This window comes from Trachurus japonicus, chromosome 1, assembly GCF_045865225.1.
Source record: "Trachurus japonicus isolate A0001 chromosome 1, Traja_1.0".
NCBI classification, from domain to species: domain Eukaryota; kingdom Metazoa; phylum Chordata; class Actinopteri; order Carangiformes; family Carangidae; genus Trachurus; species Trachurus japonicus.
In genome coordinates, this window is record NC_140907.1 from 20994577 (window position 1) to 21021078 (window position 26502).

The window sequence follows — 26502 nt, forward strand, 5'->3', positions numbered from 1 at the left end:
GGACCATCTGAGCGATTGTTGTGGGCGCGTGTTATCCAAGCCTCAGTGCTCTCTGCTGGGTCGAAGGAAGCAGAACGAAGGCCTTAGAAATCCCTGGAGACGAGGGCAGAGAAGAAAACCGGCCTGTTGGTGGGAGGCTGACGGTTACGTAACTGACAGGCACGGTTGTCCACCAACACAGTGGAAGAAGAAGATAAGAATTGAAGGAACTGAGTTGTTCTATGCCGCCATTACGGGCGGATAAATAAGATAATGGCATTATCTGTTGTGAACATAACACCGGAGCACACCAGACCAACGCTGTAACTTAAGATCTGTCTCAACTATTTCATTTTCATGGATACTGATGGATGTTCTACTGGATTCCCCCCCAGATCTTTTGGAGAGAAGAACCACACTATCACTTCCTGCTTTCACATCCCTGGTGCAGCTGGCAGGTGAGGTGGTTTAAATCAGCCACCGGCGGGGTTTAGGGATGCCCCGACACAGGAAAACCAGGTTACTCCACTGGCCCGCTTACAGACTGTTGTTTATAGTACGAGACCTGGACTGAGAGCAAACTATCTCCCTCTCCGACAAGGAGCATCGTTTTTTTTATTTACAAGACCTTTTCTCACAGACAGGTGCTGAAAACTTTGAGTGAAAAGGACAGTCTCCTCGTGTAGACGACGTAGCTGGACAAGCCCATTTCCCACTTTAGGTCTTGATCTGCACTTTTTTTAAGCCGAGGAAAGACACAGGAAGGAGAAGAGATCGCCAACTTACATTATCATCCCAGACTTGTTTCTTTTAAGCTTTTTTTTACTCCCTTTTTCATCCTTATCTCATTTCTTGCTGTTGCTTCTGCTCCGCCTTATAGATCGATCTCCTACCAAAACAGGTTTACCTCTGCCAACTCTGGTACCTCACGAAAACCCCCATTTACAGACCAATCAAACCAATCTGGACCAGTTTTGTGTATTTTAGTATTTGATTGCACCAATTACATCAACCAAATTGTTGTGTTTTAACATAAGGGTCCAAATACTTTTTGTTTTTAGTTTTACATCTGACAGCCATATTTTTTATTGCACTGTTATCATGATTTTTCACCAAGCCTTTATTCATTTTGAAGCCGTTTAAGTCTTTTTAGACTGATTTTTCTTTTTGAGTGTAACAATTATCAGTCTCTTATTGGCGCATATTGTAATTAATTGACATGTTGGGCGGGACACAGTTCAGCTAGTGTTGTGGATGTGCCTACAGCTCTTTTCCTCTATATAATCTGTGGCTTATTTGTTCATCCCGCCTTACCACCTGTTTTTGTGGCTAACAGGGAAACAAGGCTTTTAAGGCAGAGAGACCTGTAAGCTTCTTTTAATCTTTCACACACAGTGGATCAGATCTGACCTAAGAATCTAAGAAAACAAGCGTTCACTCCTCCTCCCATCTCAGTGTGGTGGTGCAGAGAAACCTTTTCCTCTTTTACCCTTGAAACAACAAACCCTCCCTCACTTATTCCTCCATCTCCTCCGTACATCTCCTTTTACTTTCTTTTTTTCTTTTTGCCAATCCATTGCTCCCGTTCCGGTTTCTGTCTATACGCCTGGACAAATATTTGACTTTGAATGACAGATTCCTCGGCATAGCAGTTGCTGAACAGACACAAACCATACCACACACGGGAAGTGATGCCAGGTGGCAGCAGTAAGAGTGGAGGGCGGGGTCCATCCTCATCACCCCTCCCACACACCGTGGTCCCGCCCAGCAGACCCCTGCGACCCTCCCGTTACGTCCCTGTGTCGGCAGCCACCTTCTTCCTCGTTGGTTCCACCACACTGTTCTTCTGCTTTACGTAAGTGACATCAGGCAGACACACACACACACACACACACACACACACACACACACACAACATACACACAGAGGCCTGAAATATATATTATACTTTTTTTGAATAAAGATTGAAATTTTACCTTAAATAGTATACAGTTAAGTTTTGAGGTGACAACAAGGGCAAAAAAGATCAATGTTTAGGTCACAAAAACTGAAAAATACCACAGATTGGAGATGAACAGAGCTGTAACTAAGTGAGACAGATTGGTTGATGGAGACTCCACATGAAGACCAGCTGGTCTAGGGTAGGGTTTAGTTTCACTGTAGTCTTGAGATCATATCGGTCACATTTCACCTTGCTAAATTATCACTTTTGGGTGTTTCTGTACCTGAGTTCACCTGTGTGTATCACTGCTTCTTCTCATATTGACAACTTGAAGGACTTTGTCTGCACAGTAAAAGTACTGTCGCGTTTTCATCATTACAAAATTACATTTAATTGTGCTTTGCTCATTGCCGTTCTTTTAGAAGAATGTACATTGTCCATCGGAGAAGAAAAGGCAGTATGTAAGTTAAAGGGATACGCCAACATTTTTTTTTTTTCGTGTCTTGCCTCACTCCCAAGTCCATGACAAGCAGATAGACACCATCCTTTTGACCGTGCGTGCAGTAACAAGGGAGATAGAGCCTGTATCGCCCGTAATTAGCTTAGCTCAAATGCTGGAAGTGTATCGGTAATGGTAGCCTGCCTCCACCCAAAGTCATCAGAGAAACTCTTCAGCAACTCTAAACTGACCGATCTTCGTCTCAGAGCTGACAAAACTCTCCGGTAAGGCATCTTGAGCGGTCAAATGCCGGTAACGGGACGAGATCGGTCAAAACGGAGGGTTCAAGCAAAGACGGTTTATTTTGGTTCAAGCTAGCTACATCGAGGGTAGGTTAGCTTCCTATTTCAAAGTAAAAGCACAAATTCTATCGTCATGGTTTTCTGTATGTAAAGGGCAACTGGTGTTTTATTTTGTGAAAGTAACTGGAAGTGCGTTGGTCGCAACGGCTTGAAATAGAGCTTGAATAGCGCCAAATTCAGCCGAACAAAATTGTAAACAGCTGGTATAGACAAATTAACGACACACTGCTGATCTAAACGGCTACTTTCTCGCCTAAAAATGTTTGAAAATGTAGATAATGTGGCAGGCTAACACTACCTATGCACTTCCAGCGTTTGAGCTAAGCTAATTATGGGCGATACGGGCTCTATCTCCCTTGTTACTGCACGCACAGTCGATAGGATGGTGTCTATCTGCTTGTCATGGACTTGGGAGTGAGGCAAGACACGAAAAAAAATGTTGGCATATCCCTTTAAGGCCTAGCATGTCTGTCCTGTATGGGCCACAGATACAGTCTGGAACAAACAACTTTAAATCCTTTGGTGTGGACTGAACCGATGCAGTTTTTACATGTAAACATTATTTAGTATCTGCCTCAGTGTGGCCTTCACACACCCTGCGAGTGTTTCTGACAGAGTGCTAAGTCAGTGGTGTTACAGACCGTCATCACTAATCTTGCTGACACTACACTGGGTTTGTCAGAGTGAGAGTGTGAACAGGGGAAAAAAGGGTTGAGAGTGGGAACGTGCAAAGCATTGTCTGTCGGAGGGACCACGTGTTTAGATGTGAGAAAGTTAGATTGACAGGTGTGTGTGTGTGTGTGTGCGCGCGCGCGCGTGCACGTGTGAGTGTGTGTGGCCTGTTTGTGTATTTGTGGGTGCATATGTGAGAAAATCTAATCTGTGTGTGTGTGTGTGTAATGTGGTGGGCAGGCTGTGCTTCAGATTAGTGAGGAGAAAATAGGCCAACATCTGTCACCCTGACAAAAGCCCATCATCCAGCTTCTCACAGTTTCTTTCTCCCCGAGTCTGTTGGTGTTTATTCCCATGTAGTTTTTCTCACATCTCCTCTCACTCTCTCACCACTGAATTAATCCAACACAACACAAAAATAACAAAGAAACCTCACTGATTTAGTTTATAAACAACTACAATCACATCAGAGTGTTTTCACACCACATACCATTCTGTACTCAGTAACCAATAATCTAAATGAGTAATTAATTAAGTCCAATAGTCCAATTGTTTTGTTTGTACTGTTTATTCAGAATATGCAAATAGTACAAGACTTCCCAATTGCTACTAAACAAATTATTTGCACAACGTAATATAGAAATGAAAATTGAGAAAGCAAAATAATAATAAAACACAGAAAAAATAAATAAATGACATATTTGAAAAGGAGAGAGAAGAAGCATAGCTTGTAAACCATGGGTCTTCTTTTCTGTGACTCCAAACTACTGAATTGATTGGAAGTGGTTGAAAAAGACACACCTTTGTGTGTGTGTGTGTGTGTGTGTGTATGGTTACACAAATCACTGCGTGGTCTGAATGAGTTTTTGGAAATTTTAACCATATATGTGTGAGCTGCTCTTAGATCTTCATTAGTAGGAGTAGTTTAGTAAGTGTTTCTTTCAACTGGAAACTTCATCTGGTAACACTTTATAATAAGTACACACTATTAAGCATTAGTTAAGCATGAAATACTGAATTCATCATTTATAACACACCAATACTCATTAGTATCTAGTTTATAAACACAGTTTAAAAAGTTTTGCCCCTCATAGATAAGCACTAACTGTATTTATAAACATACTAATGAGTATCCATGCATTATAAATGAAGAATTCAGTATTTATTAATGCTTAACTAATGCTTAATAGTGTGTATACGTATTATAAAGTGTTACCTTTATCCTTTAAAGCACTTGATTATTGAGTCATTTAACTTTGAATCATTGTGCACATTTCCAGATCTGAACCTGATGGACACTGTAATTATAGTGGCTCCATACAAACATCAAACTGGCAGTAAAGCTCATGTGTGATAATTTCACATCAAAGCACATACGAAATAACAGTGCCCCAAATTAATGCCAATCCAAAAAAATATGTGAACGTATCTGTTTCCCAAATATCACTCTGTAAATGGAGCAACAAGTGGCTCTGTATCCTCCTGTCTGTCTGCTGCTTTACTTTCATGACAAATGCACCATTTGATGTTACATAGTCCTGGTCTCCTCTCTTTCAGGTGTCCGTGGTTATCGGAGCGTTTCTCTGTAGCTGTGCCCATTTACAATGGAGTCATCTTCCTGTTCGTTCTGGCCAACTTCTGTATGGCCACGTTCATGGACCCCGGCATCTTCCCCAGAGGTGATTACGTGGATGGATGGATGGATGAATGGATGGATGGATGGATGGATGTACTAGTCTGTTTATTATTGCTGCCAAGTGTGAGATGATTGATTAGATGAATGATTTTAAGACCCCTCCAATGGAAATCAAGTGTTTATTAGGCTCGGAGCTTCATCTCTCCTGATTGGCTCACCGGCCTGTTGTCACTAGAGCACAGGAGAGAAGCCTGAGAGCAGATACGTAAAACTACAGTGAGATGGCAACAACATGTGGAAAAATGGGAGGGATGTTAAGACTGAATCCTCCGTATTCTGATGACTCATGAGTTCTTCATGGCCAACTTTAAGTCTAACACGTGATTGTGTGCGTGTGTGTTTGTGTGTGACCTCTGTCTCCTTCTCTGCAGCTGAGGAAGACGAAGACAAGGAGGACGACTTTCGCGCTCCCCTCTACAAGACGGTGGAGATCAGAGGGATCCAGGTCAGGATGAAGTGGTGCTCCACCTGCCGGTTCTACCGGCCGCCGCGGTGCTCCCACTGCTCCGTCTGTGACAACTGTGTGGAGGTGCGCTCTCACTCACCCGTCATCTGTTTCTATAGAATTACATGGGACATTAGTCATGTACAGGGCTACATTTTAACTTCCAATGCCAGCCAGCGTCATCCCCACATTGGATAAATAACACTGTGGTTACAAACACTCAGCAGTTCAGATGCATTAATGACATGTCGACTTTGTTTTCTCTTAAGGTGCATTAGGTTAATGACCAGGCTATGTATAATTGATACTAGTCCATTAACAATATCCTTGATTGGCCTCTAACAGTCTCTCAGATCAGGTTGAGACCAGGTGCTCTACTATGGACTATTGGCAGGTGATATATGGGATTATATACTCAATGTATCAACCTTAAATAGTTGAATGTGATCGAACTTCTGCCTTCAACTACTGAGGGGAGGGAGGACTACAAACCCAGGTTACCTCCGCATCAGAGAAAACACTTCAGAGGTTAAAGACACATTTCTGTACAAAGCATCTGCCACTTCACATGTTATCTGACGCAAATATAAGTTGTAGCTTTTTAACCTAAAAGCAATGAATGTGGTCGTCTTCTTCTCACCTCTGTGTCTTCAAACCATAATAATGCAGGACTTCGACCACCACTGTCCATGGGTGAACAACTGCATTGGCAGGAGGAACTACCGCTACTTCTTCCTCTTCCTGCTGTCTCTGACGGCTCACATCATGGCTGTGTTCGGCTTCGGCCTGCTCTTCATCCTCTACCACCGGCAGACCATTGACCGCCTGCACGCCATTGTCACGTATCCTTTAAGGACCATTTTGTGTTTTTGTGTTTCCTGCTGACACTCTGCAGTTAGAGCTTCACTGAAACACTGGAGCTTCCTTTATGGAAGAGAAGACAAGTCAGTCCCGTAATTCTTTTCTACAGCGACAGTTAAAGTGATGCCCCATTTTAGTTTGACCTCAGCAGACCCTTGTAAATGTAGAAACAACAGAGCGGCTGTTTTATGATCCAGAACTGATGGGAATCTTTGTCTGATCAACTGAAGCCCAAATCAATGAATATAGATGTATTCTCTTTAAATTCAGTCAGGAGCCATCATCAAGAACAAGCAGATTGTATTGTATTATTACATTTATGTTGTAATTAGGGCCGGGACTCGATTAAAAAAATTTATCTAATTAATTAGAGGCTGTAATATCATAACGAAAACACTATTGCCACATGAATGTTTTTCATTCAATCCTCTTTTACTGTGTAAAGCATTAAATTGAATATCCTCTTTTTAACAAATGTATAGAAACTGTCATACACTCTATACTCACTTTGTACTTGAATATTATTTATTCTGATGACTTTCTCATTTTTTTATTTCTGTTTTATTATAATTTTAATAACTCAACTTTCTCTATTTGTCTTTTTCGTTTATAATTTCTTATTTCAACTTTTCAATCATGTTGATTTTGTTTCCATGGTTAAGAATGGAGAATGTATTGTCCATAAGCCAAGTTAAGTTTAGTGGTGTCCCTGACTGAGAATTTTCATGGTCGAATCAGATTTTGTCAGATTTTGCCTTTTAGTCGACAAATTGTCGAATCATGTTGTTTTTTTCCTCACTGACTCATGATCTCATTTGCGTCTTTTTCCGCTCTGGAGAAAAGAGCTAAAACACCCGAATAAACAAATGTAATTCTTCAGTTGGGATAAGATAACAATAAGAGGACAATCTCCCTCATCTTTTTCCTGATCTCACTCATTCGGCTTGCGTGCACAACATGCATCACTGTCTCTCTTTTGAGGACGGTGAAGCGAAGAGTATATGAGTTTGTGTTGTGAACTAATGAGTGTGTTTGGAGAATGAAAACTTGTCCCATCGTTGTGTGGGCATGGTATGCACATCAGTGCTTGTACTGCTGGTTCAGGGGTCGAGTGTTACAGCACCATGGACAGCGCCGTTTTTTGTATGTAGTGGGTGCATATGCGTGTGTGTGTGTACAGCTGCTGTACGATCGATAGACAGAGAACACATTACTCAGTTTAATCTTGTAAATAAAAATTTCCCCTCCATTGAATAGAAACAACATGAAATGAGGTGAGACACAGAGGGAGAGAGCGAGCCGGGTGCTCCGGTGCTTGAGTGCCCACTGTGATGTCTTTAAAATGGGCTATATTATTAGAAAACAAAGAAATTCTGTGTGAAATTGGATGTTCAGCAGCAGTGAGAAGCCCCATATAGTCAGACTAGTATGAACTTTTTTTCATAACCACATTTTGCGATGATGCCATGGCGAAATTAGCAGTCGAATCAAACTCCTCCGAATCAAATCAATGAATCGTCAACCATTCGGGGTCACCCCCCTAGCTAAGTTTATTAAGAAAAAGTGTGTAGCTGCAGTCAGAAAAGGACAGAGAGAGAATCCGCAGAAACAGTCCAAGTCCTTGTGAATTCTCTTTCACATCGTTCCTTGGTCACTTGACCTTCTCTATAGAAATTGAAGAAAAGTGGTCAGGGGAGGAGATTATTTAAACTTTTCAAAAACAGCCCAGCTCTCTGAAGTTGTTCCTTGACCCCCGTGCTCCCAGACTGGCTGTAATGTGCGTTGCAGGCCTGTTCTTCATCCCTGTTGCCGGCCTCACAGGTTTCCACATAGTGCTGGTGGCCAGAGGCAGAACAACAAATGAACAGGTACCGTCTCAATATGTGTGCTGCATACATGAACTCTTACAAGATTTCAGTGTTTATGACCTTCAAGCATGTTTATAGAAAACACCTTTGATGATTTCAATTTGATCGATTTGAAAACTTGTGACACAGTAACAACCTTTATACATGAGTTTCATTGTTTGAATGTTTATCCAACAATTTATTTTTTCTCTCCCTCTCTTCAGGTAACGGGGAAGTTCAGAGGAGGCGTGAACCCTTTCACCAATGGCTGCTGGAAGAATGTCTCTCATGTCCTCTGCAGCTCACAGGCACCCAGGTGCATTTTCATTCATTTTTCTACTTTTTGTCTTCCCTCTTCTCTCTGGTTTCCTGTTTATTCATTTCATAGTCTGAAAATAATGACTGAGGAAATTAGACTTTTTTATGTGAAAACCACATTTGTTTGTTTTGAACTATGTCTGCAGGGGTTGGTGAGGGTTGCTCTTATGGAGTAGGTGTTACTTGTATTTTACACTCAGTGTGTCTTTGTGCTCTCCGTAGGTATCTGGGCAGGAAGAAGTGTGTGCAGAGTGTGTGTGTACAGCCTCCTTTTCTGCGGCCACAGCTGACAGAGGCCCAGCTGGCTGCAAAGATCCTGGACAACGGCATCCAGGGAGACCTGCACCGGGTAAGTACGGAGGGACGGGAGCTCATGGACACAAACTAAAGAAAACAAGTGCAGCTCCGGCCTGCTGGTAAAGGAGCGCCAGGTTCTGTTCTTCCCATTCAAATCTGCAGTGGACTCGTTTGCATAAGTTTGCATAAAAGCAAGTCCATCTGGCAGCAAGAAAACTTTGTCTCAGGGAAATTGCTTTGTCACAGTTGTTCAACACACAGGTAAAAAAAAAAAAAAAGTAAATAAGCAAAGCGTAAAAGTAAAAAACTATAAAATTGTAATAATGATAACAAGTAAGTGAATAGAAGAAATGTGCAAATGTATACATACACTGAAACTATTCAATGTTTCAGTGCTTTTACAAACGTCCTAGTCAGGTCACGAGCAGTTAAGAATTCAGTTGACTGCAGATCACGTTTACACTACAAACAAATCAATTGACTGTTCTCCTAACCTGTGCACGAATATTTAACATTGATAATATTGGTGTAATGTTAGATAATTTGTAAGCCAGTCGACTAAATGTGTCACTGTCTGTCTTTAATTTTTATCCGTGTGTCGTTTCCTCCCTCCAGTCCAGGTCCAGTCTGGAGATGATGGAGAGCCAGTCGTGTGATGCCGAGCCTCCACCTCCACCTAAACCCGAGCTCCGCTACCCTGGGATCACCAGAGGAAACACGGAGGGTAAAAGCTCTCGGACCCACTGCTCCATCTCTGACACTTTGACCTGCTCACAAACTTCAGTCTCAGATTCTTGTCGTGAAACTTAAAACTTATCTGATGATTTTACTGTGGTGTATTATTTTTATCTTCCTCCTGCAGAGTGCAGTCTTCTGAACAAAGCCCCTCCCACCCCCACCATGTACAAATACAGGCCCACCTACAGCCCTGGAAAGAACCACACAGCGCTCACACATGCTTACGCCAACCAGGTAACACATGGACATACACACATATATACAGTATATACACACACACACACAGTGTCTTTAGAGTTGAGGTGTGTGTGCGTGTGTTTGTGAGCAGAGAAGCTTTTTTTTTTTTTTCATTTGTCTCTGTTTCTTTTATCTGTTTAATTTCAATCTAACGCGTCTCCATTTTTGTTTTTTTTCCCTTTTTGATTTCCTGTCGGCCATCTTGGTTTGGTTTCTCAGTGGCTTTCTGTTGATCAGTATCAGTAAGTGATTGTTCTGAAAGCATTTCCTCCTCTTATCTTCACTTTAACTTTGTTTCCTGTTCCCTTCTGTTTGCTCTGGACGTGGGTGAAATACTGTTTGACATGATGAATAACAGACAGATCAGCCACAACATTAAAACCAGCTGCTTTTTTTCCAATAAAAAGGACTGTACCTGAACGCATCTGCACTGCTGCTGGCTGTAGTATTTGTACCCATGTCTGGTCCATGTCTTACCCCCTGGTGAATGTGTGTAAATATTGTTAGGATTCTCCTCTTTAGTTCCCTGTTTGTTCTCCTGTAGGAAACTTTTCACCTGTAGCTCAGACACTATTATTAAAAGCTCCCTCTTCCCATTTTCCAGTAATTTCCCATGAGCACCCTTTGATTACTTTCATTTTGACGTTTCACTCTCCTGTGACCTGATCCGGTCTTATTGAGAAAATACTCCCTGATGCGTCGGACAGAAGTCAGCCATCTTTAGGACACATTAAACATCCAGAATACAGAGGAAATAACAGAACAGCGTGCAGTGTTTTAGCACATCCGAGTTATGAGTCAGCATCCTTTTTTTTTTATGTCCTACATCCTAGCTTTTGTTTCACATATTTTCCTCTTCTGAAATTCACACGCGAACCAGCTCCAGCCACCGATCTGCCTCGAAGATGTGGGGCTACAAGTATTGTTATTTCAAAGACAATGGTGGCTGAAGGTGGAAAGTGGGGGATCACAGTCAGTAAAAGTCAGTAAATGCAAATCCAAAGTTGTAAATGTTGGGAAGATAATGAAAATTATTTCCATTTATTTTTAAATTAAAAGGAAAGGATTCATAGATAGTTTAAATTTGTTTGTGCATTTTCAAATCCTACTTTGGAGGTGTTTTATATTTTGAGATGACACATTTTTACACAGATTGTAAAATCATTCACTCAAACAATACTGAAATAAATCTGCCCCCATACTACTGTGACGGTTGCAATGTTGTGTCACTACAGGGAGGTTTAGTCCAGCAGCAGTTCACTAAGGCCCCGTTCAGACCTGCTACATTAACATCCATCTGTTCAGTGGTCAGCTCTAAGCTCAGATGTGAACACAGCCAAGACGCACTGAGGATGCGTTTGAGGTCCAGTCACTCAGAACCACATTCAGAGGTGGTCTGGACCACATCCGTCCACATTCTTTGAACAGAGTAAAGACAAATGCATCCTGACACCATAAAAGGACCAACTACTCTACTGGCATGTATTTATATATATTAACTCCTCGAACACACAAGCCACGACAGCAGGCCTGACTGTCAGTCAGATAAAATCAACAGCACATACGTGGTTATTTGCTATAAAACAGGGAAGTTGGATCAGATCATATGTGGTCAATGGAGTCACATTTAAAAGCAGGTGTGGACCGACGCTTAGAGCTGAACACTGAACACGCAGGTTAACGCCAACGTGGCCTCAGATGTGCAAAACTTCCCAGGGGTCTCTGGTCCTATTTGCTCAGCTTCTTGTCGTTTCTTTTCCCTCCTCCTTCCCTCCTTCATCCTCCCTCCTCTCTCTCCTTTCGCCTCCTGCCTCCTCCAGCTAAGTCGAGGAGAGAGCGTTGGCAGTGCCAGGGACTCCTCCTCCTCCACCTCCTCTCTCCTCCAGGCCAGCCAGCAGCCTGGTTTCCGCTCCCAGCCCAGCCTGGACCGGAGGGACGCGGCGTCCGACAGAGGAGGAGGGGGAGGCGCCGGGGAGAGGATGGAGGGGGGCAGGGAGGCGGGAGGAGGGGGCATCCCTGGCTACTCCCTCGGCGGGCGTTCATACCCCTCCTTCTCCGACCCCACCGTCCTCTCAGGAATCGCGTCGCGATCTTCCAGCTCCACGCACACCTCGGCGGGCGCCGCCCACGTCTCCGAGGCGAACACCACCTCGGCGAGCTTCAAGAGCTTAGCCAATCAGACGCCCCCGCCTCACCATGCGTCTCGCAATGGAAGCCTGTCGTACGACAACCTCTTGGCTGGCGGCGATGATTTCGACAAGGGGGTGGCGGTGGGTTCAGCGGCCCCTGAGGTTTCCTCAGGGAGACCCTGCACGCCAGCAGCCGGCGGCTACAGCTCCCCCTTCGTGTCGTCGCAGCACAGAGACGCCGAGCTGCACTCCCAGTCCTCACAGTCCCCCCACCACCACCACCGCTCCGCCCACCACCACCACCCCTTCCTCCATCGATCGTCCTCCTCCACCACGTCCTCTTCCCCGCCGCCGCCTCCGGAGAGGGAGCGTCTGCTGGGCGAGGCGCACGCCGGCGCTCACCCTCCGCCCGGGAGTCAGGCCACCGCTCCCCCCTCCTCCTCGGCCCCGCCCCTCCCCCACCACCACCACCACCACCACTCCCATCACCACCACCACCACGCCCATCATCACCACCACCACTCCTCCTCCTCCTCCTCCTCCGCCTCCCGCCCTCCCCGCTTCGCCGCCCCTCACGCGCCCACCCACCACGCCTACCCCTACCGCACCCGCTCCACTGACACGCCGCTGGGCCCCACCTCCACGACCCACCCTCCCCGCTCGCCGCACCCCCCACCTCTGGGCAAGTCCCTCTCATACTCGAGCGCTGCCGCTGCCGAAATGCAGTACCGGCTGGTCCGAAAGGCCTCGGCGTCAGCCGGAGCAAACGCAGCGGGGGTGGGAGGAGGAGGAGGAGGAGGAGGAGGAATACAAGCACCGAAGTGAGTATGAGTTCCGCCTTTGTCAGGACGATTGGTTTGCTGCTAACCCTGAAAACAAAATCACCCGCCCGCCTGATAACCTGACTACCTGATTGACTGCTCCTCCTCCTCTCCCCTTCTCTCTTCCTCCTCCTTCTCCTCCTCCTCCTCCTGCCAGATTTCCTGTGAGTTCCTCCTTCTTCTCCCTTTGCCTGTTTTTCATTCATCTGTGAGGTTTCTCTGTTACATGTGCGATGCCGTGTTCTGCCTGTTTGCTCTCGTCGTCTTCTGCATCATTGCCACTCTCTGTTTTCAACATCACTCTGTGCCAGTGCTTCTAGATAAGTGTCACATTCGACGTGATGCACCAGCAACAGAAGACGACAGATGAATGTTTCCTCACTCAACTTAACTTAACCAACTTAACAATAGAATCATTGATAAATTCAGATGAAAGAAGCAAAAGTTCCGGATATTAATGAGGGGAAACATTCTAGAAGTAAAACAAATGCATCTATCAGGCGCACATGGAGTCTCTGATTGTTGACCACACTGAGGCAGCAGCAGATAGACGTTGCCTTCAGTCAGACTTCTGCATGAAAACACGAGACACTATTTGATTTCCTGACATGTTGTTGTGTCTCTGTCCTGTGTTTCTTCCATCATCCGCTCATGTTTGTCCACAGCTGCATGGGTTTAGTTTGTACTGCTGCATTTTTTCACCACAGGAACCTTACGGTGGGAACACACTGCCTGCGTTGCCTGAGCGTGGTGGTGACGTCGCCGAGTGTTTCTCTGCTGCAGCTCCGTCTCATTATAAATGGAGTTATTAGTTATTTCTGACAGAAAACCAAAAAAGTGCCACTGTCTCCATATGCAGCTATAACATAGTTAAAACATATATTTCATGTCTGTATGATATCACCTCACAGCCAGAAGGTTCAGGGGAGTTTGCATGTTCTCCAGTTTCCTCCCACAGTCCAAATGCACATTAGGTGGATTGGCGACTGCAAAAAGCAAATGTGACGGCGCGAGTGTGTTTGTCTCTGTGCGTCGGCCTCATAATAGACTGGCGTCCTGTCCAGGGTGTATCCCACCCTCGCCCTGTGTCAGCTGGGATTGGCTAGGATCACAACCCTGCACCCATAAGCAGTATAACTGAAGGATGAATGATCTGTGTCATATTCAGATTAGCCTGGACAGAGACAGCGATAGTGGAAGGTGTCATTTTCATGTAATGTTGCTGCTAGGATGTCAATATGACATCAGCAGGTCGTTGACGCTGCATGGGAAGAATAGGCTAGCGATAAATTCTTGACATCGACATGCTCCACAGCACCACGCTCACACTACACATCCGGTGTGTTCCCGGCCTGATCGTATGTGTTTATGATGACCTGAGTAGAACGGATTGTGATATCCACTGTGTGTCCCACAGGGTTTTAACACTTTTCAGTTTCCAGTTCAGCACAAACCTTTTTAGTTATTGTCAACTGTGTTTTTTCCCCTGATACAAAATAATGGAGACAAGAGAACATGTGTGTGCGCCCTCATGTTCTTTTGACCCTGTGAACTAAAAATAGCAGTTTATGACTCTGGCTGGTTTCAGCTCGAACAGGTAGACAGGTGCTTTCACACCAAACCTGTCTGGTTCAGTGAAGAGACTAAATGAACCCTGCTGCAGTTTTCTCACCATTTTGTCCTGGTAGAAAAGTGGATTTCAGAAATGAGGCCAACATGAGAATCCATCAGTGAAAACATGCAGAGTTCCCACTGTTTTTCCATCATCATTTCAACAAATTGCATTCTCTGTGATATGTAAATATTTCACCTTTTTACCGACACCTCCATCTTTCTTTACGACTTCCTGTTCAACTGTCACGCTGATCGTTTCTTTGTTTATTTTTTGTTTGTGTGTGTGTTTTTCAAAACCAGGGATGAGCTAATCCAGATGAAACCTCTGAGTCGGACCAACGGTGGCCAGCCCTTCTCCTCCCCCGCCTCCTCCTGTTCCGCCCCTTCCTCTCCCTCTCACCCAGTCAGCGTGTCCGCCCGGCCCGGGTTGGCCTACCCCGGCTCAGCACTGATGCAGAGTCCTGCCCACAAGCCCCAGGGCGGCGGGGTGAAGAAGGTGACTGGCGTCGGGGGCACCACCTATGAGATTTCAGTCTGAGCAGCAGCAGCAGCAGCAGCAGCAGCAGCCAGCCGGCCTCCAGCTTGCGGACCAATGAGACGACAGGAAAACACTGACACACACCTGAGGACAAGTGGAGCTGTGTTTGTCCACATCTTACTCCTCATTGGCCAACTGACTGTGGGGCTGAACTGTACTGGACTGGACTGTCCTGCCTCCAGACATCCACCTCGATAATCCAGACTGGGACTGATGTAAGACAGGACTCTCCGGCACTGGGTGATACAAGACAATTTTCTTTTTTTTTTTCTTTTGGATCAGGAACCAATGGGCTAATTTTTGTGGGTTTTCTCATCACTGTAGCTCAGTAGGTAGCACGAGGCACTAGCATGGTCAGGTCTGGGTGTTACATTGTACAGTAATAGCAGTGCAAGGCATTACCACTGCCAGGGTCAGGAGTCTGATCCCCGCTGGGGCCACCAGGGGGCTCTAGTTCAGGGATTAAGAAGCAGCACTTTTGGACTGACTCTGCATTTCGGTAAAAAAAAAAAAAAAAAGTGCCCAGATTTAATGTTCAACGGTCACATGTAGAAATAACTGAACACACAACCCCACGATGACGACGACAACGATGATTTTAATTTCAGTAATAATCGACACATCCATGCACAGCCGATCAAAATCAAGGTAGAGTCCACTCACGGTTAAGGGCTTCCCATAGATGGAGCAACTGTGCAGACATATCGACTCGAGTCACAGCTGCTTTCTAACACGAGCTCCGGTCTCAGTTGTTAAGGTGATAGTTTGGGTCATTTGATGTGGGGATGTGTGAGGTATTCACTATTCACACCATTATATAAATTCTAATGGACAACGACTCGATATTTGTTGATTTTGTTTGGATTGGACTCATGGACCAGTGATCGATACAAGATGAAATCATGTGCTGATTTAACACAATCACAAAAACTAACTGAATTTTCGTTTTTGACATTTTCATTTCTGAGCTCAACCACAATTTTAAATGTTATTCACTTTAAAAGAGAGGCCTCTGATTTATTCTGGTTTATTGAACTTTACAAGTTTCACATTCTACAAAATAAAACTGAAGGAACGAGAAGTGTCTGTGACAAGCAGGATTTTAGTGTCAAGCTATTTAGATTCTTAAACTAAATACTTTTAGACCTTAGTAATTAGCTACACATGTCTTTGCACATGAAATATAAAAATTACAGCAGTGATACTCATCTCTCAGACGTGGCACGGGAATTTTAAAATAAAATCGTGTCTCACAAAGGGTGACATGTATCGATGACTGGTCGATGTTTTCATTTTTGGATTGATGCTATTGACTTGTTCATTACTGAATTGATATGTCGATATGTAGATCGATGTTTCATTACACCCCCAGCAGATACAGAGCAGATGTAGAAAACTAGCATTAAAGGATAGTGTTGCTTTGTTGGTTGCACAGCAGCACATTGTTGTTCCCTGCTCTTTCTCCTGATCTGCAGGTGACACACTTGTCTACGCACGACTACCTCACACAACCCCACGTCAGGTGACCCCAACTAACCCTTTAATTAAACCCTATTCATTGTGACAAGCCTCCCCCAAATGGAGCGTGGTGTTATTTCATTTGACCAAGGAACACTAGCTGTGTTTGTGCGATGCATGGAGCCGGGGTCAGGATCCCAGCTAACGTGTCGTGGTGTCATTCGCTGCCTCCCACCCCGTCGCGGAAAACGCACAATAGGACGACGACGACGCAGAGGGTCGATAATCAAGCGGTTTGTGGGATCCACGGAGGCGTGACAATCGACCAGTGAGAGAGAGAAGTGCTCCACCCATGAACTGTTGATCAGTGTGGCTGCGTGAACTGACTTGCCTTTTCGATGGAGGGAAGAAAAATGTGATGGAAAAAAAACAAAACAAAATACTGATTCCCTCTTTCTATGATTCATATGTTGGTTTATCCCTAGATGTGAATATGATTCCATGTTTGTACAGGATGATGTGATTTTAAATGTGGATATTTTTTTTTTTAAAGGCATTCATACCGGACAGCAGCATGCACTACTATTACTACTAGCCACTAATAGGCCACTGTGTTTGGCTGTGGACCATGTCATTGTTTGAACAAACAAGAAGTGAGGAAACTAAAGTGGAGAAAGAAGAAAATCATATTTTGGCCTTTTGTCGTTAATGGGCTCCTTTGGAAGAAGAAAAAAAAAGGCAAACTTTTTTCTAGAAAATTAATTCCTTGAGCAATTGCCTTGAAAATATAAGTGTCATTTTTTTTCACCTATTTAATTTGAAATTGTTTTATATGAATTTATATGGAAATATAGCTAGTGATAAATGAAGAGTTTTTAATACCGACTCAAAACGAGGGGGTGTGGTGTCTCGTAGATGGGATAAGTAGATGAAAGCAGCCCTCCTGATTGGTTTTGGGAGATGTTCAACAGTTGAAGACGCTTCATTCACAATGTCCTAAATGTCCTGGACAGGATTGTCTCAGACCAGACGCCTCATTTATAAGATGCTCTTATTGTCAAGTCGCGTCTTTGCTAAGAAAATGATCTCTATTCCTCGGCACAGTCTTGGCCACTGTTAAAACAAACAAGATGATAGGAATAAATAGGATACTTTTGTTGTTATGAAAAGTCTTATTGCTATTAGACACTTGAAAAATGTGTAATGTTACACAAGTAATATATTATTTATTTCAGTAAAATAAATGTACAAGCGGAGATAAATCACTCACAAGACGTGACTTTCCTGCTGCTCTTTAATCATCATAAAACTTGTAGTCAGACTTAGTGGTAATTTTGGTTAATGAGCGTAAGATCAAGTGAACATTTATAGATGAGGCTCCTTGTGTGAGAAAATGTGTTAAAAGGTCAAAATTAAAGCTGCTTAAGTCTTGGATGATGTAGTGGACACTTGTGAACCAGTGCACCAAGTCTTCCTCTGACCTGCTAAACACGACATATCTGTTGATTTCACACTCCGTCAGCCGCCTCCAGCTGCTGGGGGATTTTGGAAATGTTAGCCGACAGTGTTTTGTTGCACTCAACTTGGAGCTCCTTCACAGGAAAACAAGAAAAAAAAAAGTCCCATGAACTTGTTTTAACAGCTGCTTTGGCACCACATTGTAATAATGGCAAGACATGATGGGCAGAGGTATGATGTTTAACTTGGGTCAGTTTTCTCTGGAGTTTCGCCTTCCGGTTTCCATTTTTTAAACCAGTAGTCTTTGACTACAAAGAACGACACAGGAGCACAAGTGCTCAACGCTGCAAACAATATGACCGGTTATGGTAAAATAAATGAAGCACACGTGGTATTACCAGAGAGAGAATCCTGTGTCTGTGGTGAATGCTTTGCTCTGTTTTTTTTTTTTCTTTTTTCTATTGTTGCTGTAACTTGCGGACACAGATGGAGACGGTGGGCTGGAGGTGGATTTTAGCAACGACGTTCAAAGAAAAGACAAATATGTGTACTGTACAGCTTAATGTGTGTGAATGTGTTAGTGGATGTGTGTATGTGGTGAGGGGCCGGGTTATTGGTAATAAACTTTAAACGAAGAGGTGAAAACATTGTCGCTCTTTTCCCCCAGACCAATCAGGCTGAAGTTATTTAACCCCGCCCCTTGTGTTTCAGAGAAGCATTCACCTGCATTTTACTGTAGTTTGCATTTATCTGCATACTCAAATGAGACTGAAACCCAACCTCAACTACAACAGCTCATACATGAGTTTTGTTGTGTTTTCGTCCTTGTCTCAACAATGAAAATCATTATACTGTATCTTCTACATCGTTTCTAAAGGGTTTTCAGGTGAATATAGTGAAGCAAGTAAACAGTTATGACTGTCTGCTGGACCTGCTGACATGTTAACTATCAGCTTTACATTTCTGCAGACTCCACATAGTATATGATCACAGTTTTTTTTTAAACAAACTAGAATCAGCTGCCTCCTCCGCTCAGACTAGTTTCAGGTTACAACCTGTTTAAATACAAACATCTGGAGTGACATTTAGTCAAAATCGCTGTGTGAAGTCTTGAGTTATGGCTAAAAAGTGTTTGTGAGGTCACACTGACCTTTTACCTTTGACTACCACTATTTAACCAGTTCATCAATAAGACTAAATGAATGTTTGAAACCAAATTTGAAGCAATTTCCTTAAGGAGTTCCAAAGCGCCAAGTGAGGCCGCCACAAATCTATTCAGTTCGTCCTTGAGTCCAGGTGAAAGTTTTTACTAAATTTGAATGATTTCCCTCCAGGTGCTAAGATGTAGTGAGAACTACAATGTGATGGATGGTCAACCTGTGGTCAGGTCTGTATCCATTTGGTGCACATTCAGATAATAGGTAGGATGTCATGGTTTATTTTACTGAGTGTCATGATGTAGGACATTTGGTTAAATAAGTGTCAGTTGACAAAAAAAAAATTACTTTCGACTACTTGAATTTTTTGGGCTTTAATTTTTAATTGCCTTTAATTGATAAGACAGTTGAGAGAGACAGGGAATTGGGAGGCAGAGAGAGGCTGCAAATTTGAATTAAACTCTGGTAAAAATCTGAGTTTTACTTCTATTAGAGGATCTGTAGTGACACCAGTCATGAAGCTGTGGATTTGATCCACCTGTGCAGGGAGAGGTTAATGACGACTGCGCAGACTCATGTGCACATAGTTTTATTGCATGAACAACAGGCCAGACTTCAAACAGGAGCATATATACATACAAGTGTTGTGGAGTGCAGCTCCAATGAAATGCAACCTGACAAATCAGTTTCAGAATGTGTAAAATTACAAATGAAAAACAGTAATAAAAGAAGGGATCAGGGATAATCAGTGTGATCAAAAGGCAAATCTTAATAGGGTTTCACAGTAAAAAAAAAAAAAAAAAAATCACTCTTGATTGGGAATGTTATCAACAAAGAAATAACAGGAAGCGAGTTGAGAGAAATCAAATGCCAAAAGTGAAAAAGAAAAAGTGGAATGTGTCTCATGTCGCTATGAACAGTCTGAAGCTCCACACCTGCTCCTCAGGGTTCAGAGAATGAACTTTGTCCAGTTCTTGTCAGCAGGACAAGTGTCTGACATCATTTTTGGTCGGCTAAACGTGATATGAAATGTGGAAATGCAAACCCAGTGTGAAGGTTTCAGGATACACACACACACACACACACAAACACACACCGTGTCCCAATTCAGGAGGCGTGTCCTTCAGAAGGTGGATCTTCAGTGGCCTGACCAATATTCACTGGGAGCAAACAACACCAACAGAGAGCCTGAGGAATTTAAATGTAAGCACTGTTTTTTTTTTTTAGCTCAGTTGGACATCTAACGGTACAAACCAAACTGTAAAAAAAAAAGAAAAAGAAAAAAAGAAGTGGGAACAGCCGGTAATTAACCACACCATCTGATGTCTGTTAAATGTGTGCAGTCTACGACGACTATGAAGCGCCACGCCTTGGTGGATTGAGACGGCTTCAGTTTGAGTTCAGTGTTGATCACATGGTTCAGCCTGGTGATGTAACTCCATCTGTCAGCACCGAGGAACGACACACACAGCACAGGTTTTAACACTCCGCTCTGTCCGCTGCCAAAATCACCCTGCAGTAAATAAACTACAGTGGCCCTTGAAGCTCAAAACACTTGCATGTGTTTTCTTACGCAGCAGTGCATTGAGCTCTTTTGACAACCACAGGCTCAGGGGCTCATGTGGGGGTGTGGCTGGCTGGGTGGGGGGGTCAACTGATATGAATACGTTGCTGTTTGTTGTATATTCAAAGTTGACAACAAGCACTAAAATTGAAAAATGAAAACGGTATTATCCTACAATAATCATATCACATTTAAACTCAAGTGTCAGGTATTTGATCTTATTCATTGTTGGAAACAAACAAATTAGACAGACTGTGAGATACAAAGTACAAACAGAAGCTGTGAACACCGCACCTCTCTATTTGGACCTGGATTGTATCTAAGGCATCTAATGAAGTGGAGGTCAGCTCAGAACTGGGATCACAAACATTTTCTGCCACTGATTCATCTTGACTTTTTGTCTGTTTGCAGAGGTCACAGGGATTTTGAGAGCTCCAAACACCCTGACCCCTGAGAGGCTGAGAGAAAACAGAGTACAGGTTGATGCTGAAGCTCAAGCGCTGCTAAAAACATTTTTTTTAAAAGGTAACCGATAAGTAACTAAACAGGTAGTTGTTAATAAATTATTATTATAATAATCTTTAGGAACCAGATCCGTATAAAACCTTCAAAAAATAAGAAAATCTCCCATCGCGACATGAACCTATGCACAAAAACGAGGCGTGCTGACTGACAGTTGAAGACATGTTCATCTCAGTCTGAGACACAAATACAGGAGAACAATAACAAAACAAAAAAAAACACACAAAGAGAAATAAAAACCGCTGGAATGTTTTTGTCAGGAAGGTTTGAAGGACACTGAAGCTGAGGATCAGTCCACAACTGTACAGAGTCTGTGGAGGTGAATGGGGGATGCTGCTGTCCAGCTACTAGTAAACTTGACTAACTCCACCCGACCTGTGCCGATGTGGTGATATTAAACAAGCGCTCCCATATTGTGTCACAATGAAGGACCCTGGATTTTTTCAGTACTGCAAATGAAATCTACATCACACACAGTCCAGTGTGTGTACCAGTTAGAACTTATTTATCATGAATATACAGTTTATCATTAAAAGATTTCAACATAAACATCTACTTGGAATTAAATTAGTTGCGTTAAAAATAAAAAAAATCATTAAAAAATCATTAAAAGTAACATCACATTCTTTGCTCCCTCAGTGTTTTAATTAGTAAGAACTTATTCTGTCAGAATTCACAGGATTAACCATCAGAAATGTGCTGTGGTGACGTCAACAACTCAACGCACACAGGTCAGCACAGCACATTTCCACTGACGATGTACTGGACCACTTCACAGCATCGCAGCCCTCTCCAGCTGGTTTACCGCATCTCAGTTGGCTTCTCCACTAAAGTGTACACCTGTTCTCTCTGCTCGGGTCTACGGGGGGAAAACAGGCCGAGGTCACTGTAGCTGCACATGTACTGAAATACTGGGTTTGAAAACGGCGGTGAGCGCTAAATGGTGATGAAGTCCGTCTCAGTCGGTGATCCACACAGACTGATCAATGAGGGAGCAAAGTGAACACTTAGAGGAGGAGCGCGAACAAGAGGTGGAGGAGGAGCTGACCTGGCTGACCTGGACTCAAAACAGTTCCATCCAGATGTTGAAGCAGAGCGAAACCAACTGTCCTACTTGTCCTTCTTGGACTCCAGCTCTTCCCTCTGCTCCGGTTCCTCCTCCTCGGGGACCGGCGGGAACTGGCACTGGCTGACCTTGTCTTCTTTTGTCTTGCTGAGTTTCTTGGATTTCTGGTAGAGTTCGTTCAGGTTGAACTCACGAATGATGTTCTCCTAAAGGAGGAAGACAGACAACTTCATTTTCCACCAGACTACAGTGTTGTAAAATGTATTATATTGTAATCAGTAGCATATTGGCACCAGTGTCAACTGTCTTTTCAGCCTTGTGGTTGTTCCCTACATGACGTACATGTCTGGTGGTACGGAAGGAGTTGGTCAGGACTTTAGCATCTTTACCACTTTAAAACCAAAAACTGTTTCTACCTGCTAACCTTGGTATAAAACAGACTGAACAATCTCTGAATTTAAACAGCACATCTAGTTTAAGTTGACCAGCAACTTAGTTACACAGGTGAGTGCGACTGGTTGAAGGCTATTTTTTTTAAAACGCTGTTTGCACCACTGACAACATGAACCAAGTGTGTTCTGATAATAACAGGCTCAGGTAAGATGTGTGTTGCCCAGTCTGACCTCGGTGAAGCTCCATGATACGGCTCTGCCCTTCTTGTCCACCTGGGGGCGTCGCATCACCTCTTTCCCTCCCTGGAACAGCACCAGAGAGGGAAGCTGCTTGGACAGCGGAGACGTTGACACCTTGTACCTGCGGAACAGATTAAAAATGTTCATGTGTTCGTGTTCATGTTCATTCGGCAACGACTGAGACCAAATGACTTACTTCTTGGAGACTTCTCCGTAACGTCCGATGTCCACTTTGCCAAACTTGAGGCCAGCACAGTTATACCTAAAACACAAGATCAGAAGCGACTGAAGTGCATGCCCATTGGATGCACATCTCTCTCATCACAGTCACATCATGTGATCGATGGCTGCATTTCCACAGGGTTATACAAGTATATATAAAATGAGTAGGTGGGATGGGTCTTACTTGAGCGAGAGATCAGCATAGACGGAAGCGAAGGACTGGCACTCAGGAGACCAGTTGGCGAAAAACTCAACGATCCATGTCACACGACCATCTCTCTCCAGCTCATCCTGGACAAACGAAGCACAGCAGCACGGATAAAGACAAACTTTCAAACATGGTCGCTCTTTGTCAGAGGCCAAACTGCTACAATCGTCTCCGTTACTCACATCAATGGTTTTGTCGCTGAAGTATTTGATGTACTCTGGTCCCATGTACAGAGGAGGCTTACAGGTCATCAAGAACACTGGAACAGACAAAGAACCAACATAAGAGAACTGCTCTTATATTTGATTTGTACAGAGCTATGGCTCTGGCCAGATACCTGCTGTCATTAATAATAAGGCAGAAAGCAGAGGGAAAAGCAAAAATTTAAGTGCAATAACAGCACATTTGGCTCATGTTGTTTGAGTGTTATTGTGGTGTAGGATTTGTTTAAAATTATTATTATGTAACTTTTGTTTTTTCTTTTTGTACTTGTGTTTATGTACTGGTAGTGAAGGAACATGTCACTGAGTGCTATAGACCAACTCACACACACTTGTTTGAAAGACGTTAATGATTGACTTTGGACTCTTCCTTTTATTCATTGACAATAAGAAACATACAAGATAACAGCAGACAACGCAAGATAAAGCCAGACAAGAACCTGTTTTTCAGCGTATGAATTCAAACAAGCAGAAGTCTCTCTGATGTCAGTGTGTAATAGTAATGTTTGGACTGACCTATGCAGAGGGTCAGGTAGAGCAGTCCCATCCTGATGTCCAGTCTGAAGAACAGGATGACATTGGCCACTTTGCTGAACAGGATGATGTTTCCCACATGCTGCTCCACCGTTACTGAGAGAAATCAAAACACTTTTCATGTTTTTGTCCAAATGCCACAAAAACATTGATGTCAACAAGAGATTATGATACTGAGTTGTTGATATCTCAACTGCTATCGGGCGTCCTTTAAACAGGACATGATCAATCTAATATGTTTCTTCTGCACTTTTATTCTTGTCACAGTGAAAAAAAACCTGCATCCGACTGGTTCACTGATCTCACTGGTGTCATTAGATTTCCTGTTACTTTCATGTGGTCCATGATTCAGGATGTGTTGTGATTAGACCTATCATTGCAAACCTGAGAAAGTGTTAATCCACACAACTACTAAAACTATTTAAGAATAAAACGTTTACTCACTCGCTCGTCTGTTCTTCATCATGACGATGGCACTGAGAAACATGAGAATCTCCACTTCTCTCTGAAAACACAAATGTAACATATCTCATCAGAGAGGGCACCGTGTTCACCGGTCTGTAAATATATCAAGCGTCAAGAATTAACATCTTTTCAGGGTTCCTACACATTTTAAATTTCCAAATTCCATACTTTTTCCAGACCCTAATTTCCAGACTTCTCTGTAAAAAAAATTCAAATTATTTGTGATATTTGAGTAAATAGATGTGCATAACATAAAAAAATCATGCAATTTATCATTTGTTTTCATTATTCTGAATGTGTAAACCAAATAATTTCCTGGAGATTGTAGCTGGGTATAATAGTGCATACAAATAATTAACCCAAATAACTTCAGATGAGACCAAACCCAGATAAGTATTAAGATAAATATTTTTCCATACAATAGTTTCCATTTTCCATACTTTTCCAGACCTGGAAATGCATAAAATCAAATTCCATACGTTTCCATACTTTCCATACTTGCGTAGGAACCCTGTCTTTTGATCCAAGATTGAACATATACACAGACATACAGCTTACATGTTTAGCTTACAGAGCTCCAGACTTAACTGTTATACTAGCAGCACAGTGGCCTCTCTAACTTTAAATTTTAGGAGCATAAGCAGAAAATTTAGGGGTGCACACTGTAAATCGACTCATAATTAACAAATATTCACATTTTGCCCCTTCCACTTTTTACCACAGCTGAAAAAAAAAACAGTGCAAGTAGATGAAAAATGTACTTGCACTGACTCAAATGTAAGGGGCAAAATGCCCACATTTACGGCCAATATGTAGCCCTGTCAGCTTCTATTCTTTAACTGCATTTGAGATCACATCCTTGTGAGACCTTTTCTTGCACCATAGTTGTCTATCGGTGTGAAAGACATACAAAAAGGTCAACACACACCATCTTCCTGCTGATTAGTCATTACATTACAACATGCATGTAGTATATCTAAGTTACAAGGCCATCGTTCCTGTGTGTGTGTGTATGTGGCACTATTCAATAGAGGAGCTGGTCACTTGTCTTACTTAGATCATCCTCTGCTGATCCCTCCATCCACTCTTACTATCGATTACTTAGCTAACGTTACGGTTTCGTTACCGGTAAGTAATGAATGGCGTAGTTAACGTTAACGTTACTGCAGCTAGCTACACGTTGATCAATGCATTCATAAACTCATTTCAATATCTACATAGACCGCACGAAATATAATCGCAGAATTAAATGTACCAAGTCATAACATGTGTTTTGTGACTCGTGTATAGCTGCCAATTAACATAACTGTGTATACTTCAAGGTTGTTGTTTTTTCTGGCCTGTCATTCTCTCCCTGCAGCTAGCGGCTAATGTCACCTAGCCCCTGCTGCACTTGCTGTCAGTGATCCATCCAAAACTGTGTCCATCCATTCACCGACCAGCTAAGATACAATCGTATTGATACCATTTGGAAAACCAGTGTTGTGATTTTTTTGTTGTTGTTGTTGTACGGACCCAGTCGAAGTCGCAGGAGTTTCCGTCCTCTCGCTGTGTGGCCAGATTATCACAGATGCCCGGCGTCTTGCGGACAGCTAGAAAGGCTACAGACATGAAGAGGGAGGCCACATAGTAGGGCTTCAGCAGCCATTTGTACACCAGCGGCAGGTGATACAGGAAAGCGAATAAAGGTGTTAGCAAAGCCATTTTACTATCAGTTCTTCTCGTACCACCACTAAATCGGGAAATGAACCCCCGAAAACAGGGAGCTACCGGTGATGAAGCCGTTAGCTAAATGTGACTACTGCAACAACGGTTACCAGGCTGCTGCTGCTTGAAGGTGAACGTTAGTACAACTTCCGGTGTAGTTAACAAAATAAAAGCCCCTATCATTGTTTGTGATGCACCGAACTTGCCATAAATCATTATCGTTCCTTTACTTATAAATCTATTTCGGGTATGTGTGACATTTTGTCTCTATTTCAACATATTTTGGGGGTTCTTTATACCAAAGGACGCGTTTTCTCAACTAAAATGTGCATACACGCACTTTACGCTGAAAG

General features: G+C 43.1%; 2 protein-coding genes across 3 annotated transcripts; one reads left to right on the forward strand and one right to left on the reverse strand.

Annotated features, from left to right (window-relative positions):
* Nucleotides 1-1431: 1431 nt before the first annotated feature.
* zdhhc5a (zDHHC palmitoyltransferase 5a) lies at nucleotides 1432-15501 on the forward strand. 2 transcript variants are annotated; one of them, XM_085780077.1, is made up of 11 exons: nucleotides 1432-1834; nucleotides 4952-5073; nucleotides 5462-5619; nucleotides 6205-6377; nucleotides 8162-8264; nucleotides 8468-8559; nucleotides 8784-8910; nucleotides 9474-9582; nucleotides 9721-9830; nucleotides 11654-12783; nucleotides 14698-15501. In XM_085780077.1, the coding sequence occupies exons 1-11, from the start codon at nucleotides 1671-1673 to the stop codon at nucleotides 14933-14935; spliced, it is 2526 nt and encodes an 841-aa protein (XP_085636203.1). In that variant the 5' UTR covers nucleotides 1432-1670; the 3' UTR covers nucleotides 14936-15501. The 2 variants fall into 2 exon arrangements, with proteins under 2 accessions (XP_085636203.1, XP_085636211.1); XM_085780085.1 differs by having other exon boundaries at nucleotides 11654-12793; nucleotides 14698-14884.
* A 4081-nt stretch (nucleotides 15502-19582) lies between these two features.
* On the reverse strand, nucleotides 19583-26281 carry tmx2b (thioredoxin-related transmembrane protein 2b). The gene is made up of 8 exons (XM_085780110.1): nucleotides 25958-26281; nucleotides 24422-24482; nucleotides 23960-24073; nucleotides 23405-23481; nucleotides 23199-23305; nucleotides 22989-23054; nucleotides 22784-22913; nucleotides 19583-22366 (listed from the first exon to the last, which is right to left on the reverse strand). Exons 1-8 carry the CDS (start codon nucleotides 26144-26146, stop codon nucleotides 22205-22207), a joined length of 906 nt encoding a protein of 301 aa, XP_085636236.1. The 5' UTR covers nucleotides 26147-26281; the 3' UTR covers nucleotides 19583-22204.
* Between the last annotated feature and the right edge of the window lie 221 nt (nucleotides 26282-26502).

Coding starts and splice junctions, on each gene's coding strand:
- zdhhc5a (XM_085780077.1), top strand. CDS start 1,671: ATGCCAGGTGGCAGCAGTAAGAGTGGAGGGCGGGGTCCATCCTCATCA. Junction 1,835..4,951: donor ACACTGTTCTTCTGCTTTAC/GTAAGTGACATC, acceptor CCTCTCTTTCAG/GTGTCCGTGGTTATCGGAGC. Junction 9,583..9,720: donor CACCAGAGGAAACACGGAGG/GTAAAAGCTCTC, acceptor TTCCTCCTGCAG/AGTGCAGTCTTCTGAACAAA.
- tmx2b (XM_085780110.1), bottom strand. CDS start 26,146: ATGGCTTTGCTAACACCTTTATTCGCTTTCCTGTATCACCTGCCGCTG. Junction 23,306..23,404: donor TCAGCGACAAAACCATTGAT/GTGAGTAACGGA, acceptor TCGTTTGTCCAG/GATGAGCTGGAGAGAGATGG. Junction 22,914..22,988: donor TACGGAGAAGTCTCCAAGAA/GTAAGTCATTTG, acceptor TCTGTTCCGCAG/GTACAAGGTGTCAACGTCTC.